The 15,033-nt window shown below is 36.6% G+C and overlaps 1 protein-coding gene and 1 long non-coding RNA gene across 2 annotated transcripts in view; one reads left to right on the forward strand and one right to left on the reverse strand.

Moving 5' to 3' along the window:
• The window catches only part of ASZ1 (ankyrin repeat, SAM and basic leucine zipper domain containing 1), a 57,010-nt gene extending 44,835 nt beyond the window's left edge, over window positions 1–12,175 (reverse strand). Inside the window, exons 1-4 of the mRNA XM_049641726.1 lie at window positions 12,007–12,175; window positions 11,506–11,605; window positions 7,363–7,485; window positions 4,406–4,517 (exon numbers count right to left, since the gene is read on the reverse strand). Coding sequence (XP_049497683.1) covers window positions 4,406–4,517; window positions 7,363–7,485; window positions 11,506–11,605; window positions 12,007–12,111 — 440 coding nt within the window. The 5' untranslated portion in view covers window positions 12,112–12,175. The remainder of the gene's footprint in view (window positions 1–4,405; window positions 4,518–7,362; window positions 7,486–11,505; window positions 11,606–12,006) is intronic.
• Window positions 12,176–12,202: 27 nt separating this feature from the next.
• LOC125930081 (uncharacterized) lies at window positions 12,203–13,386 on the forward strand. The gene is made up of 3 exons (XR_007460057.1): window positions 12,203–12,361; window positions 12,435–12,511; window positions 12,995–13,386. It is a non-coding gene; the product is annotated as an uncharacterized LOC125930081 (long non-coding RNA).
• Window positions 13,387–15,033: the final 1,647 nt, after the last annotated feature.

The raw sequence follows: 15,033 nt of genomic DNA on the forward strand, positions 1-15,033 counted from the left end.
GTTTATTTATTTAATTTATTTTGAGACTGTGTGCACGTGCTCATGCATAAAGACAGAGAGCAAGGGAGAGCGAGAATCCCAAGCAAGCTCCACACTGTCAGCACAGAGCCCCATGCAGGGCAATGTCTCACTAACCATGAGATCAGGACATGAGCCCAACACTTAACTGACTGGGCTACTCAGGGGCCCCAATTTTAAGAGACATTATAAAGAACAAATTAGGGACAAATTATATATAAAAGTGAATGAAAAAGTTTGAGATAAATACCAATTTTCCTCATCACAAATTTATGTTCAAAACTCAAAATTAATTATTACTTTGAACATACAGTAAAAAGGAAATACAATTGTTATGCCCTGAAGAAAATACACTTAAGGTGACATGGTAAATCATCAGAACGGTCCACCCAATATTGCTGATTCCCCTGTGGCACAGTAAGATTATACTTCCTCACTCCCTTGAAGCTAGATATGACCATGTGATCACAATAAAATCGAAGAAATGCTATGGGTCTTTTCCAAGTGGAAGCTTTAGCAGCCACCACACCACTTACCACTGGCGCTAGACACCAATAAAACAAAGTCAAGTAAGAATGTGGAAGGTATTTGTTTGTTTTAAGGTCTTGGTTTCTATGCATGTGTTTTCAGAGGTTAGTGTCAAGGGCTTTTATCAACTAGCTTTTCTCACCTCTATCCTCTCCATTCTGTGCTTCCAAAAGGACTAACTAGACTTGCAGGTATATGAACAGCAACATTAATGCCATGCCCTAAATGCAAGGCAACACTAAGGTATTTGTCACTGTTTGCATACGTATAAAACTGCTAACAAAGCTGCTATGTGTGATAAAGAAAACACAGGTAAATAAAAAGATTCACAAAGGATATGCATAGGTGATTTATAAAAATCTACATGAAGGAAAAAATCACAAAATAACAATTTCAAGTACTGCTTTCTAAATAAGCTCTTTTAAAAAATTCTTTCTGAGACTATTATTGTGCCCTCAGTCTATATTTTCAGAGCAAAGATATGTTACATATTTACTTATGACTAAAAAACAAGTTAATCTTGTAATCCAGAATTAGACCTCAATCTACCAAACTGCTCCAGTGACATTTACAACTAAATTTATATTCTGAGAAAGAAAGTAAAATTTTTCCCAGAGTATTTTCTGTCTATTAACACAGGCAGTAACATTCAATAAGTTAACAATCCCACAATGATTACGTCAAAACCTTGGATATCAGTTAATGTGTACTGTCTTATCAACGGTAATAAAAACATCTATGAAAATTAAAATGCCACATGATTTTACAAAACCTTTATCTCATGTCTGAGCAATCTGAATATAATGAACTTCTCTGCCAGAAAAATTTCTCCCTTAATGTAAAAAAATACATATCCTTTTTTAATATAAGAAAATGTTTCAGAACACCTGAAGGAAAAAAACCCACACAATTCCTAAAAACTGAAATGTTAATTATATTTACTTTATAATTACTATTATTACTCTAACAAAAATTTCAACTCCAAATTTAAGGCTAGATTGAAGGTTTCAAATTTTATCATATATCCAATAATCTAAAATAGACCTTTTAAACTTTAATAATTTATAATGTCACTGGTAACTACATTATCAGTATAAAAAGAAAAAAAAAGGAATATTAGTCCACGCTATGGCACAATTGCCGAATTCCAAGTAGTATGATTGCAGGCCACCTGTGTTTAGGGCTAAATGTGACTAAGCTGCATTAAAGTGTTTCAGCAAAACAAACAGCAACAAACACCAAATGTGATTTCCCAAAAAACAATTCAGTAGGTAAAAAAAAAAAAAGTAGATAGTCACAGGTATCGGAAGTAAATGGAAGTTACTTGTCTCTACTTAGCTCAGCTCGGATCTCAGGCTAGAAAAGTGAGCAGTGCTCAAAAGGCTGCAAACTTCAGATGCCTGGGGCAAAAGTTTATAGTAGAAAAATACACTAAATTATATGCTTAAAATGGTTAAAATGGCAAATTTTATGTTCTTACCACACATTTTACCATTATAAAATTTTTTCAAAGAAGCAAAACAAAGAAAAGATGGTTAGGGGTAGGAAGGAGAAGGATTGAAACTAAAATTCCTGATCTTCTAATAGGTTTTGATTTTTATCACTGCTAATGAATTATCTATAAAATTCCACCAAATCTTGGGGCGCCTGGGTGGCTCAGTCAGTTGAACGACTGACTTCGGCTCAAATCATGATCTTGCGGTCTGTGAATTCAAGCCCGGCGCTGGGCTCTGTGTTGACAGCTTGGAGCCTGGAGCCTGCTTTGGATTCTGTGTCTCCCTCTCTCTCTGCCCCTCCCCCGCTCATGCTCTGTCTCTCTCTCTCTCTCTGTCAAAAATAAACAAACATTTAAAAAAATTTTTTTTAATTCCACCAAATCTTATTGCACTTCCCCTGTGTCCTGAGATTTTTTTCTTGTATGCTGTCACCACACTATCCCCATCTGTTCACTAATGCTATCCTTATAAAATCTGCAGCCTAAAAGCACTATTTCTCATGATTTATTCTTTTCAGCTCTATTAAGATCCTCATTTTATGCAAGAAAACACAATACAATTATTTCACTGTTTTATGATTTGAGCATGAAAATAAAAGCAATTGAAAAGTTTTTCAGGTATTTCTCATATTTGTTAATTAAATGCAGATTGTTCTTTTCTTCAACCATGCTGTATAACTCTCCATTTTAGTTGAGTACAGATCTATCCAAATTTTATATGCTTTCAGATTCAGTTTTGAAATTTCAGTTTTCAGTTTTGAAATTATGTGGCTGCCCTGTAGTTTTAGCTTGAGATGCGAATGTTATATTATTTTAATTCAAATGAAATATTTTTTTTCCCAAATATATCCTGTGTATCAAAAAAAAAATACCTTCTAGTTCTTCTGGAAGCAGCAAAGTCTAGAACCTATAACAATGGCTTGCTTGACCTTCCTTCAGTGTGTTTCAAGACAGTGAGTGACTGGGAGGGTAAAGGCTTTACTCTCTATAATACAGTGCAGAAGCAGTAAAAAATAAAATAAAAATTGAAGAGCACCAGCCAAAAAAAACCCCAATTTCCCATTGAACCCAGAAAGGCAATTCTTATCAAAACCCACTTCTAAATGTAAAAATTAAAACTATAGAACCCATTGAGGCTTACTTTAGCTAGGTATCTTGGACATATTCCAAAGTACAGTCAAATTCAAAATTTATATCTAACTAGGGATTATACCATATATGACAGAATAAAAGTTCTTGTGAATCAATTTGCTAAAAATTTGCAGGTAGCTTCTTTCCAGATCTTTAAAAAATCTTTACTCATTAAATACTGATTATCCACTCTATAAGCCTGACTTTTCTCACACTAGTTTCTCAACCTTGGCACCAGGACACTTTGAGATGGATACTTCTTTGTTTTGAGAACAAATGTACTGTCCAATGTACTGTAGGATGTTTGGCAGCATCCTTGGCCTCTACCCAGTATGTCAGTGGTACACTCTACACCAGCAGAATCTCCCAGATGTGACAATCAAAAATGTTTCCAGATATTACCAAGTGTCCACTGGGAGACAAAACAGACACTTTCTGTCTAGGTGTCAAAGAAACTAAAGCAGGTAAACAAAAACTTCTATAATCAAGTAAAGTTACCTCTGTATATTAGGCACTAGATCACTATTATTTGAATTAATGAATTATGAATAATAATTCTATTCATGCTAGACATATTTCTGTTAGAAAGCCTACTTCCTACTCTATTAATTTTGAAGAATAAATAAAACAGAAAGAGATTTAACACGAAGATAAAGCCAGGTTAAGAAAGAGGTTAGTAACAGAAATTTTAAGCTTTCTGATTTATTTTTTAAATTACTGACATTTCAACAGATCCAAGATACAGTTACAGCTTGTTTTCTACACATCTGGGCACTGTTACCTATATGAAATAACATAATTGGAAAATTCTTAGGAAAATTAAAACATTTCAATGTATTATTTGAAATTTTTAATATTTGTGTAGAATTGGTTAGCAGGTAACTGTTATACAGAGAGAATACTAAAGGTTTAAATATTATAGCTTAACTGTTCCTTGGAGTATATGATTCATAGGAAATGATATAGTTCATTGTCTTCATTTCCTTCTTACTTCAAATTCTTAGAACATTCCTCTAAAAATTAAAATCTGAAAGACTACCTTCATGATATGCCCTTCCTGTGATAATCTTATACAGTTGGAACCATGACTGTATGACCTATTTTCATTCAACTAAATGGCCAAGTAAACACAAATTGTTCATGATTTTTAAAAAATCATGCTATCAAATGTTTAACAGGCTAATAATCAAATAAAAATATCCGTAATTTTTGAATACGTATTAAGGCTCTTACCTACAAGCAACATTTGGATCAGCATTTCTTGAGAGCAGTAGTTCTACGCACTTCAAGATCTGTTCTTCTGAGCCACGTGCAGAACATGCAGTTATCAAAATAGTTTGCTTATCTGTAAAGAAAAGTGAGGACCCCCCCAACATCAAGAAGTATATCTAACAGACTTCTTTGACCATTCAAAAGATTCTAAATACTTACCATACTCTTAACATTTTATAACTTGTTTCCAAATCTCTTACTCTTAGCAGATAACTGTCTTCCTTCACCAAAAAATGACATCAGAGATGAACTGCCTTAATCTCCAAAATACATCTACAATTCATTTCTTAATTTCCATTCCCTATTCCCTTTTCTTCAAGAAAATAGGGAAGGGGTAATAACATGGACTCTATGTAGAGATGCTGTCTGGAGGTGAATAGTTTTTGGCTGACTAAAATTTGCCTTGCTGAACTTGCAGTTAAAAAACAGGAATTGATATTATCTGATTTCACTTCTTTATTTCTCATTCATTTGACATCTCAGTGAAATCTGGTTTTTATCCAGACCATCCTACTGAAAATGAACTAACTGCCATATCCTTTGGTTTCTTTTTGGTCATTTTCTACTTGATCTCTCTGAAATCACCTGTTTCCTAAAAATCTTCTTCTCTTGGCCTGTATGCCACAAGCAGAGATCACAGTATATTAAAAAACAAAAACACTTTTCAGGTAAGAATAGGGGAATTCAAAATAGGCCATGACAGCTATGGTTTACATCAGTGGTTTAATATTGATCAGGCATAAAGATTCTAGTCTCAATTCTGCCACTGATAAACTGTCACTCCAGTGATGTCTTAACATCTCAGAAGACCTAATTTATAGATAGGAATCTTCCCTCCTTACCTGGTGGGACTACTGTTGAATATATAAAAGAATTTATGTAAACATGCTGTGAAAAATATAAAATACTACATTTTATAACTGTAAGGTATCCCTCTGATTACAAGAAGCAGAGAAAGAAAGCTTTTATTTCTTTCTTTTTAGTTTAAGTTTTTAAATTCCAGTTAATATACAGTGTAACATTAGTATCGGGTGTACAAGTTAGTGATTCAACACTTACATAAAACACCTGATGTTCATCACAACAAATGTCCTCATTAATTCCCATCACCTATTTAACTCATCCCTCCCCCCCACCCATCCACCTCTCCTCTGGGAACCATCAGTTTGTTCTCTGTAGGTAAGAAAACTATTAATTTTTTTGAGCAGAGTATTTTATACACTTTCATAAATCTCATTCCTAAGTACTGCTTTCATTGAGTGGTATTTTTTTAATTTTTATTAAAATTTTTTTTTAAGTTTATTTATTTTGAGAGAGAGCAAGCATAAGCACGAGCAAGAGAGGGGTGGAGAGGGAGGGAGGGAAGGAGAGAGGGAGAGAGAGAGAGGGAGGGAGGGGGAGAGGGAGAGGGAGAGGGAGAGAGAGAGAGAGAGAGAGAGAGAATCCCAAGCAGAGCCCAATGTAGGGCTCGAACTCATGAACCAGGAGATCATGACCTGAGCTGAAACCAAGAGTCGGATGCTTAACCAACTGAACCACCCAGGTGCCCCTCATTGGGTGATATTTAAAAAAATTTTTTTTTTTTACGTTTATTTATTTTTGAGACAGAGAGAGACAGAGCATGAACGGGGGAGGGGCAGAGAGAGAGGGAGACACAGAATCGGAAGCAGGCTCCAGGCTCCGAGCCATCAGCCCAGAGCCCGACGCGGGGCTCGAACTCACAGACCGCGAGATCGTGACCTGAGCTGAAGTCGGATGCTCAACCAACTGAGCCACCCAGTCGCCCCAAGGGGTGATATTTTTAAATGACATAATAAAAAGAAAAACCTATCATAGCAGCAGATTAAAACTAATGATAAGATGGGAATTTGTACAAAATACATAGATAAGAAAACAGCATAGAAATGGTTTTACAAATATCTAACACAGGTACAAAATTAATATGAAAATTAGTTCTAAAATGAAATTTATATCTGAATTATGAAATGAATTTAATTGCCTACTGGAATAATTCAATAAAATAATTTAACTGGATTTGCACATATGCTCATTTTTTCAAAAGCATTCAAAGTAGTACCGAGTAGAAATTATTTAACAATAAAACACATATGGATTTAATAAGTACCTCTCAAACAACCTTAAGTGATATAATTTAGAGTTGAGTTTTAAAATCTAAAGACTGATTTTCTTTATAAAAACATTTTTTTAAGTTTATTTATTTATTTTGAGACAGGGAGAGAGAGACAGCACAAGCAGGGGAGAGCAGAGAGAAAGAGAGACAATCCCAAGCAGGCTCCATGCCATCAGCACAAAGCCCGATGAGGGGCTTGAACACACCAACTGTGAGATCATGACCTGAGCAGAGATCAAGAGTCTAACGCTTAACTGCCTGTGCCACCCAGGCACCCCTAAAGACTGATTTTCAAGTAATTTTTGACAAAACTATCAGCTTTCTGATGTTTTCTTTCAATGCATTTTTCCTTCAAAAATAACTGAAACTCTCCAACACAGTTAGAGGTATGTAATGACAAAACCAGTTATTAAGATAATACAAATGAAATCTACTACCTCTTTGGAAAGAGTTTTTCCAAAATATTTATGATTTTTAATTTGATTTTGTATTTTGATTACATAATAAAACTAATACGAAGGTTTGTTTTTCAAACTGCTTTAATTTTTTTCACTTCATGTAAGAGCTGCTTGGGAATCAAGAAAATCACAGTAAACATAATCAGTTAAGTTACCGCAACATCTCACCTTATTTTTTTTTCAAGGACAAAGGTTTATTTTAAAGTGAATATATAAAAACAGAACATGGAAAATGTATATCACCACCCCTAAAAAGACTATAATTAGGCTTCTACACAGATACATACACAGCAAATATTCACATATTTTAAATGTTTAAAACATCTTACCCTTATCAAAGCTTGCATTAGCACCTCTATCCAACAGGACTCGAACCAGCTCTACGTTAGAAACACTAGCAGCATACATAAGGGGAGTCCATCCATACCGAAAGCTGGAATCTACGCTAAGGCCTGTAAATATAAAAACAAGCTTTTAACAGCCTCCCCACCAAAAGAAAAATCATTGCCACCTTCATATGCTTAAAGTATTGCTCATAGTCACATATATCATATACTTTATAACTAAAGGGAATTTCTTAGTAATAATGGTTTCAGAAAAAAATAGAAAATAGTTACACCTGGACTTTATCAGAAGAAATTACAAAATACAGACTGCATTGTGTGAGCCAGGGATTGACATCATTATATTTGTATTACAAAAACAACACAGGTATCACTGTTTAGAGTGGTACAGGAGGCAGGAGACCAGTTATGAGGATAGATGTTTATGCAAAAGTCAGAGCAAGAGCAGTGGAGACAGAGAGAGAGGGATACAAAAGGACATTCCAAAAATTCCAAAATTCATTAGAATTTAAAGCTGCTTTAAGAAGTGATGGAAAAGCATTAAAAAATGACTCCCTGATTCTGCATTTGAGAAATCAAACAAGCACTGAGCTAGAATAAAGAGAAGAAAAGATGAGGTATCAGGCCTGAGGAGTAAGAAAAAGTTGAGTTTTTTTTTTTTAAGTTTATTTATTTATTTTGAGAGAGAGAGGGCATGTGAGCAGGGCAGAGATAATGGGAGAGAGAGAATCCCAAGCAGGCTACATGCTATCAACTCAAGGCTTAATCCCATGAACACTGAGATTATGACCTGAGCTGAAATCAAGAGCCGTATGCTCAACTGACTGAGCCATTCAGACACCCCAAGAAGAAGTTTTAAATAGCCACTATCCAAAACAGGACAGGAAGAGATAGATAATAACTGTTAAGAAAGGACAAGAGCCAGCAGACCTTAGAATTCTCAAATCATTAATGATACAAATCCCTGGAGTCCTTTGATTTTCTCCAACAGCACTGACTGGTTTGGTCATATAAAGAAGAAAAAAAAATGGTTCAACTGATCTAGGTTTGGATCTAGGACTGAAGAGGAGCACAGGAAATGTGACACGAAGACAAAGATACAATGAGGCAGTGAAGACAACCCAGTAAAGCCATTTCTATAATAAGATCTTAAGTGGAAATCTCTCTCTTCAAACTAAGAAATATTTGCTAATATTAAGGAAAAAAAAACACTTTTTTCTGCTTCAAAGAAAGAAAACCTGTATGTGAAAAACACTGTAGGCCTCTCTGTAATGCCTTATAATTTACAGGTTTTATAGTCTCTGGCTATAAAGTGTTCCCTTTGCAAAGATGAAGGTCACATCACTTTCGTCTTCAACAAAGGAATGAAAACTTGTTGGGGGTGGGGAGGAGAATCTGACTTTTTTTTCTGTAGGAACACTAAGTTGCTGAAAGATTATATATGTCAAATTCCCAACTGCCTAACTTTAATTGATAAAAGGTGCATGATAATTCCTGGGAGAAAACAAAATAAAACCATCTTAGTACATACATACACTGCTAGCCTAACTAGTCTTCTCTAATCAATTTTCCTCTTCCAACTACTGTAACTGAAAGCATATGAATGAGATGAGAAAAAAGATCATTTTATATTCTCATTCTTTCCTTGTTGACATTACTGCTCCACCTGTGACACCAAAGGTAAAAAGGAAAAGATGTGAAGAAGATAATAAATGTAGCATTTTAAAATAATTTTTTTTAACATGTATTCATTTTTGAGAGACAGAGAAAGACAGAGCATGAGCAGGGAAGGGGCAGAGAGAGGGAGACACAGAATCTGAAGCAGGCTCCAGGCTCCGAGCTGTCAGCACAGAGCCCAACACGGGGCTTGAACTCACAAATTGTGAGATCATGACCTGAGCCAAAGTTGGACGCTCAACCAACTGAGCCACCCAGGCGCCCCTAAATGTAGCACTTTAATATAAAAATTCTCCATCATCATTACCTTTTAATGCTCAAAAAAGTAAATTATTAAGCACTTACTATGTTCTAGGCATAGTGTAAAATGGTAAGTTTAAAAGGATCGACATAGTACATGACTGTAGCTCAAAAACATTCAAAGTAACACCATCTGGTTTGGGGCTACATACACATTCAATAAAAATATAAAGATATGCATAGGAATGATAAATACCAACTACAGGAAAGTGGTATCTCCAGGAGTAAGGAGAGAAATTGCCATACCTTTTAGAATGTCTGAAATATTTTATAATTTAAAGATAACTGAACATATTAACAGAATAACAAAAACTGGAGACATCTTTGAACTGTTAGAAGTAGCTGACTCAAAGGGAATGCTCATTTTTTATTAAAATTTTCAACTGCTGCAGAAATATGTATCAAAAGTAAGAATAACTTTGAAAGGCAAAAACCTAAAAATATTTTTATTTATTTATTTTTTATTTTTATTTTTTTTCTAAAAATATTTTTAGAAGTGTGAAATAATGACATCTGGAAGGAAACTAGAAAACACTAAAAGAAGAGTTACCAGAGGAAGTAAGACTTCAGGAATGCTGGGGGTGAAAGTAGGAAGAAAGGTATCTTTCTACCTATACCTACATGTTACTGGCTTTTGAAAAATAATCTTTAAAATCTTTTTAATTAAAAACAAAATTAAAAAAAAAAATTTAACATTTATTTTTGAGAGAGACAGAGCATGGATTGGGGAGGGGCAAAGAGAGGAGATACAGAATCTGAAGCAGTCTCCAGGCTCTGAGCCATCAGCACAGAGCCTGATGCGGAGTTCAAACCCATGAACCATGAGATCATGACCTGAGCCGACACTGGATGCTCACCTGACTGAGCCACTCAGGCGCCCCTAAAAACAAATTTTAAAAAGCTCACTAAAAACTTTACCAGTAGGTCTTTTTAAGTCTTAATCCTTTAGGAGCCTCCACCTAAAAGGACTCACTGCACTTAGTCCCATTACAAAATGAAGCCCCAAGGCAACTCTCTTTTCTAAAGCAAATTTCTGCCTTTTCCATTCCCCTCAGCATTATGCATGCTCCTGTCTATGTTCATATTAAGCATTAGGCCTGTTTCTATTACTCAAATTTTATACAGTTTCATTCTTCAATTACAAATTCAAGTTCTACTGTCCACAAAGTCACACAGCTTTTTTGTTACAACAGCTAATATTTATGTAATGTATGTATGTTCTAAGATCTTTATTTATGCATTCTTTCATTTTAATACCCCCCCAAACCCTTTCATATTATGCAGCTCCATTTTAAAAAGGGGCACATTAAAGCTTAGGAAGGTTTGATAACTTGATCAAGACTACAGAGTCAACAAATGGCAGGGCTAGTAATCAAACCCAGAAATGCACTGTTTCCAAAATGATTCCCTTTTCACTAAACCATGCAATGTCACTAGCATATAAGAAAAACATTTTGCTATATAAAAGCTCACTTATCTATTTTGTGTGAATGTTTTGTACCTACAAGTAGATAGGAAATGCCTGTTACTCCTTCAGTAATTTCAATCATTATTATCAACAACTCACATTCCTATGTCAGATATTTCAAGAAAATAATAAAACTTAATTTGATCACAGAGAAACATTATGGGACCCTGGACAGAATTATGATGTTTTACATAGAGAAATGGATGCTCTGGAAGCTTAAATGACTTTCCCAAGGAACCACAATGAGTAGGCAATAAAGCTGGAACAGATACCCACATATTGTGATTCCTACCTCAGGCCCCATTATACACATACACGCCCAGCACAAAGGAAAAATATAACTAAATGTACATACCTAGAAAAAATCTGGAGAAACATATCATAGTAAATGCTGTGAAAAATGTGTAGGAACTACCGGGGTGGGGTAGGATTAGTCAGAACAGGGCTTCTTGAAGGATGTAGAATAACTGAAGGAAGCAAAGGGGGGGGGGTACATTCCAAATTTGAGGGTAGAGGAAGAAAATAAGGCAAAGAGAACTCAGAGTCAAGTAAGATATGCAGAACACTTGATACATTAACATTCATTGTGCTTCCACTGGAAAAGCAACTCAAACCTTTTAAAATAAGGAACTCTTGTGAAGGTAGGCAACTGTGTTAGATTGAAATTATCCCTTATCTCTCACCAGAATCTAGGAGCTCCTGGACCAATGAAATATCTCCTGTGGTCAATGCTTTCTTAAATGTTTCATTCTTTTCCTCAGGGAGTAATGGCCCTTTTAATTTCTAAAAAAGGAGAAAGTTTAAAAAAAATTGTTATACGTATTTTCATTTCCACTACATCAAGAAGAAATGTTTGGTTTCACATACATCTTCTTGGGGGTGGGGAATGCAACACACAACGTTCATAAAGAATTCATGACTAAAATTATCTTTCAAGTAAATGGGAAATGGGTAAGGCTATGGGTGCAAATCCAAGTGAAGAGCTACACTGACAGCCTAAAGAAGCACATCGGATGGAAAGAACAGTAGGGAAACGGGAAAACTGAGGGTTTGTTGGAAGTCCAAAAGCCTGTTATTTCCACTGGGGAAACACAGGCAAGGTAATAAGAGGTTTCACGAGGTAGGCCTTCAAGGGCCAGGGGAGGCTGATCCAGGTGCAGTCAAAACAAAGCCTCCTGGGCTACCTGAGCCGACCGGTCGAGATACCCAATCTCCCAGCCGTCATCCTCGCTCTCACTACTCTCGCCTCCACCGGCCACTGCCAGACCGCGCACAGTGCCAGCCGCCATGCCCGCCAGCCTCTCCGAACACGCACAGCTGTGTCCGCCCCCTCAGCGGGCGCCTGCGCACTGGGGGAACACGCAGGGTTGCGTGGGAAGGCGTGCATGTGAGCGCACAGGCTTTGGGCCCTGAGGCGCAGTTGCGCGGGCATGCGTAGCGCCCCTCGCCTCCTCGGACCCGCCCACCAGCCCTGTGTTCACTGGGGGTGAACCCGCTGCACAACGTGGTAGAGCTGGAACTGGGTGCCTGAACCGGCTGGTAAGATTTGAACACCATCTTCCTAGCTGGTGCTTCTAATTCCTTTCAGGTACTAACTCTTCATTCTTTTTAGGGTATTTGGTCGATGAAGTTTTGCCCTTAAAGGGATGCCGTACTTTCGGTGGAGCATAATGGGAGCTATAAAGCCAGGTAAGACTAGGCTTTCTCCCTCACCCCATCCATCCGCTCCCTGCCAAACGCACTGTCAAACATGCGACCTTGTAGGAGACAGACAACTCTTGGCAGGAATACAACCCTTAGGAACACTATCCTTACATTCAAGAAGCCATCAGACAAACGGGAGGTGACAAAGGAACCAGGAGGAAATACCATCCCAACGGAAGAATTCTTCCTTTATATATCATGTGATCTCAGATCTGAGTTTAGATATGGGAACTTCAGCGCATAGAAACGCTTTCCCAGCCAGACAGTGTGGATGCCCTAAAGAAAAAAGTCAACAAAGGAAGAGTTGGAGAGTGAATCAAAAGTGCTAGGAAGGAGATATGATTTAGACATTGAGAAAACAAGTAAACAATACAAACAACTCCTGGTAAAAGTTGACCAACCTCAAACTCACTTTTTTGCATGTAACTTCTAGATGACATGGTAATACATTAATTATTTTTGTCACAGGAAAGTAGATCCATCAAGGAATATGGCACATTTGTGACACCCTTGAGATGATTTAAATGGAAAATAGCCATATACTGTTCTTTAAAAGTCTTTGTGATACAGTTTTTTTCGTAAAGAATCTCCAGTGTACGATTTTGAAATTATATACTTCAGAGACTTTCATAGGTGGGTATTTTTAAGCAGTTTGGTAATTTTGGGGCCATACCTGTGTTTTCTAATTGCCTTCCTTCAGTAAATGTTATGGATCTGGATCGTTGAGCACAACTAGGCACATTGTGAAGACAAAATCAAAGATAAACCAAACTGTCTCAAGGAGCTCACATATTAACCAAGAAAGACAATAAGCAAGTAAACAAATAAATAAGGCTATTGCAAATTATAGGTGCCACAAAGGAGAGAAATGTGCTGGGTTTCTGGAATCAAACCACTTAGGTTTCCCAGCCAAACAATTTATTGCCATTAGCTGTGCCCTTGAGCAATTTAGCCTCTTTCTTCTGCTTTAGTTTCCTAATCTGTAAAATGGAGATAATGATAGTACTCATAATATAATATTGTTTGAATAAAGTAAATAAAGCAATGGGCTCAGTCTCAACAGAAGAGGTAAATAAATTTTAACTACTAATAATATTGTCATTATTTTATATAAAATACTGAGACCTGAGTAGAATTCTGAATGACAAGGTGTTAGCCATAAAAAAATCAGAGAGCAGAGCTTTCTTGGCAAAGGAAATGGCTAGTACCAAGGCCTGAAGGCAGGAAAAAGCTTGCACCCAGGCCTGGGACTGAGGTGGCAAGTAAGGCTTCTTTAAGCTGGTGGTATAGAGGGTAACTATACTGTTCTGCATCACATGCAAAATTTAAATAAGCACTCCCTCTTGGGAAGGATCTTGCAATCCTTGTATTTTGCACCCTGGACACCACACTTCATCCTTGCCCTGATTGGACCAGAAAGGAGGCCTGAGGCTGGACCATCATGAAGGAAGGAGTGTATAATAAGAAGACCTTATGGGACTTAAGTAAATAGTTTGGATTTTACTTTAAAAGCAATTTAACATTAAATATTTTTCACAAATGAAAGACATTCTGATGTGTATGATGTGTGTGTGTGTGTGTGTGTGTGTGTGTGTGTGTGTATGTAAAGATACTCAAACTCTTTTGTAAAGAAGGTTTTTGTCTGAACATATGGCTAATTAGTAGTATCATTTACTAAGTTGGGGAAAGACTAGAGGATAAACTTGAAGATGAAATGAACATCTCAAAATTAACATATTCAAAATGAAACATCCAAGTGTAGCTATCAAGTGGGTAGTTGGATGTTCAGGTATGAAGCTCAGGAGAAAGGCTGTCTTAAAGATATAAATTTGGTAATTATACACATATAATAGATCTTTTTTCCATTGGCCCTTCTTTATTTTTTGTGTAATTAATTGTCAAGTTAGCTAACATGCAGTGTATATGGTGTGCTCTTGGTTTCGGGGGTAGATAATCATCATTCATCCCTTACATACAACACCCAGTGTGCATCCCAACAAGTGCCCTCCTCAGTACCCATCACCCATTTCCCTCTTCCCCTGCCCCCCCCATCAACCCTCATTTTGTTCTCTGTATTTAAGGGTCCCTTATGGTTTGCCTCCCTCTCTGTTTGAAACTATTTTTTCTCTTTTCCCTTCCCCCATGGTACTCAGTTAAGTTTCTCAAGTTCCACATATGAGTGAAAACATATGGTAGCTGTCTTTCTCTGACTGACATATTTCACATTGTTCCATCCACATTGTTCAAATGGCAGGTTTTAATTCTTTCTCATTGCCAAGGAGTATTCCATTGTGTATATAAATACATCATCTTTATCCATTCATCAGTTGATGGACGTTTGGGCTCTTTCCATAATTTGGTTGTTGTTGAAAGCTCTGCTATAAACATTGGGGTACATGTGCCCTTATGAATCAGCACTCCTGTATCCTTTGGGTAAATTCCTAGTAGTGCCATTGCTGGTCGTAGGATAGTTCTATTTTTAATTTTTTGAGGAACCTCCACACTGT

Source organism: Panthera uncia, chromosome A2 (genome assembly GCF_023721935.1).
Source record: "Panthera uncia isolate 11264 chromosome A2, Puncia_PCG_1.0, whole genome shotgun sequence".
Classification (NCBI taxonomy): domain Eukaryota; kingdom Metazoa; phylum Chordata; class Mammalia; order Carnivora; family Felidae; genus Panthera; species Panthera uncia.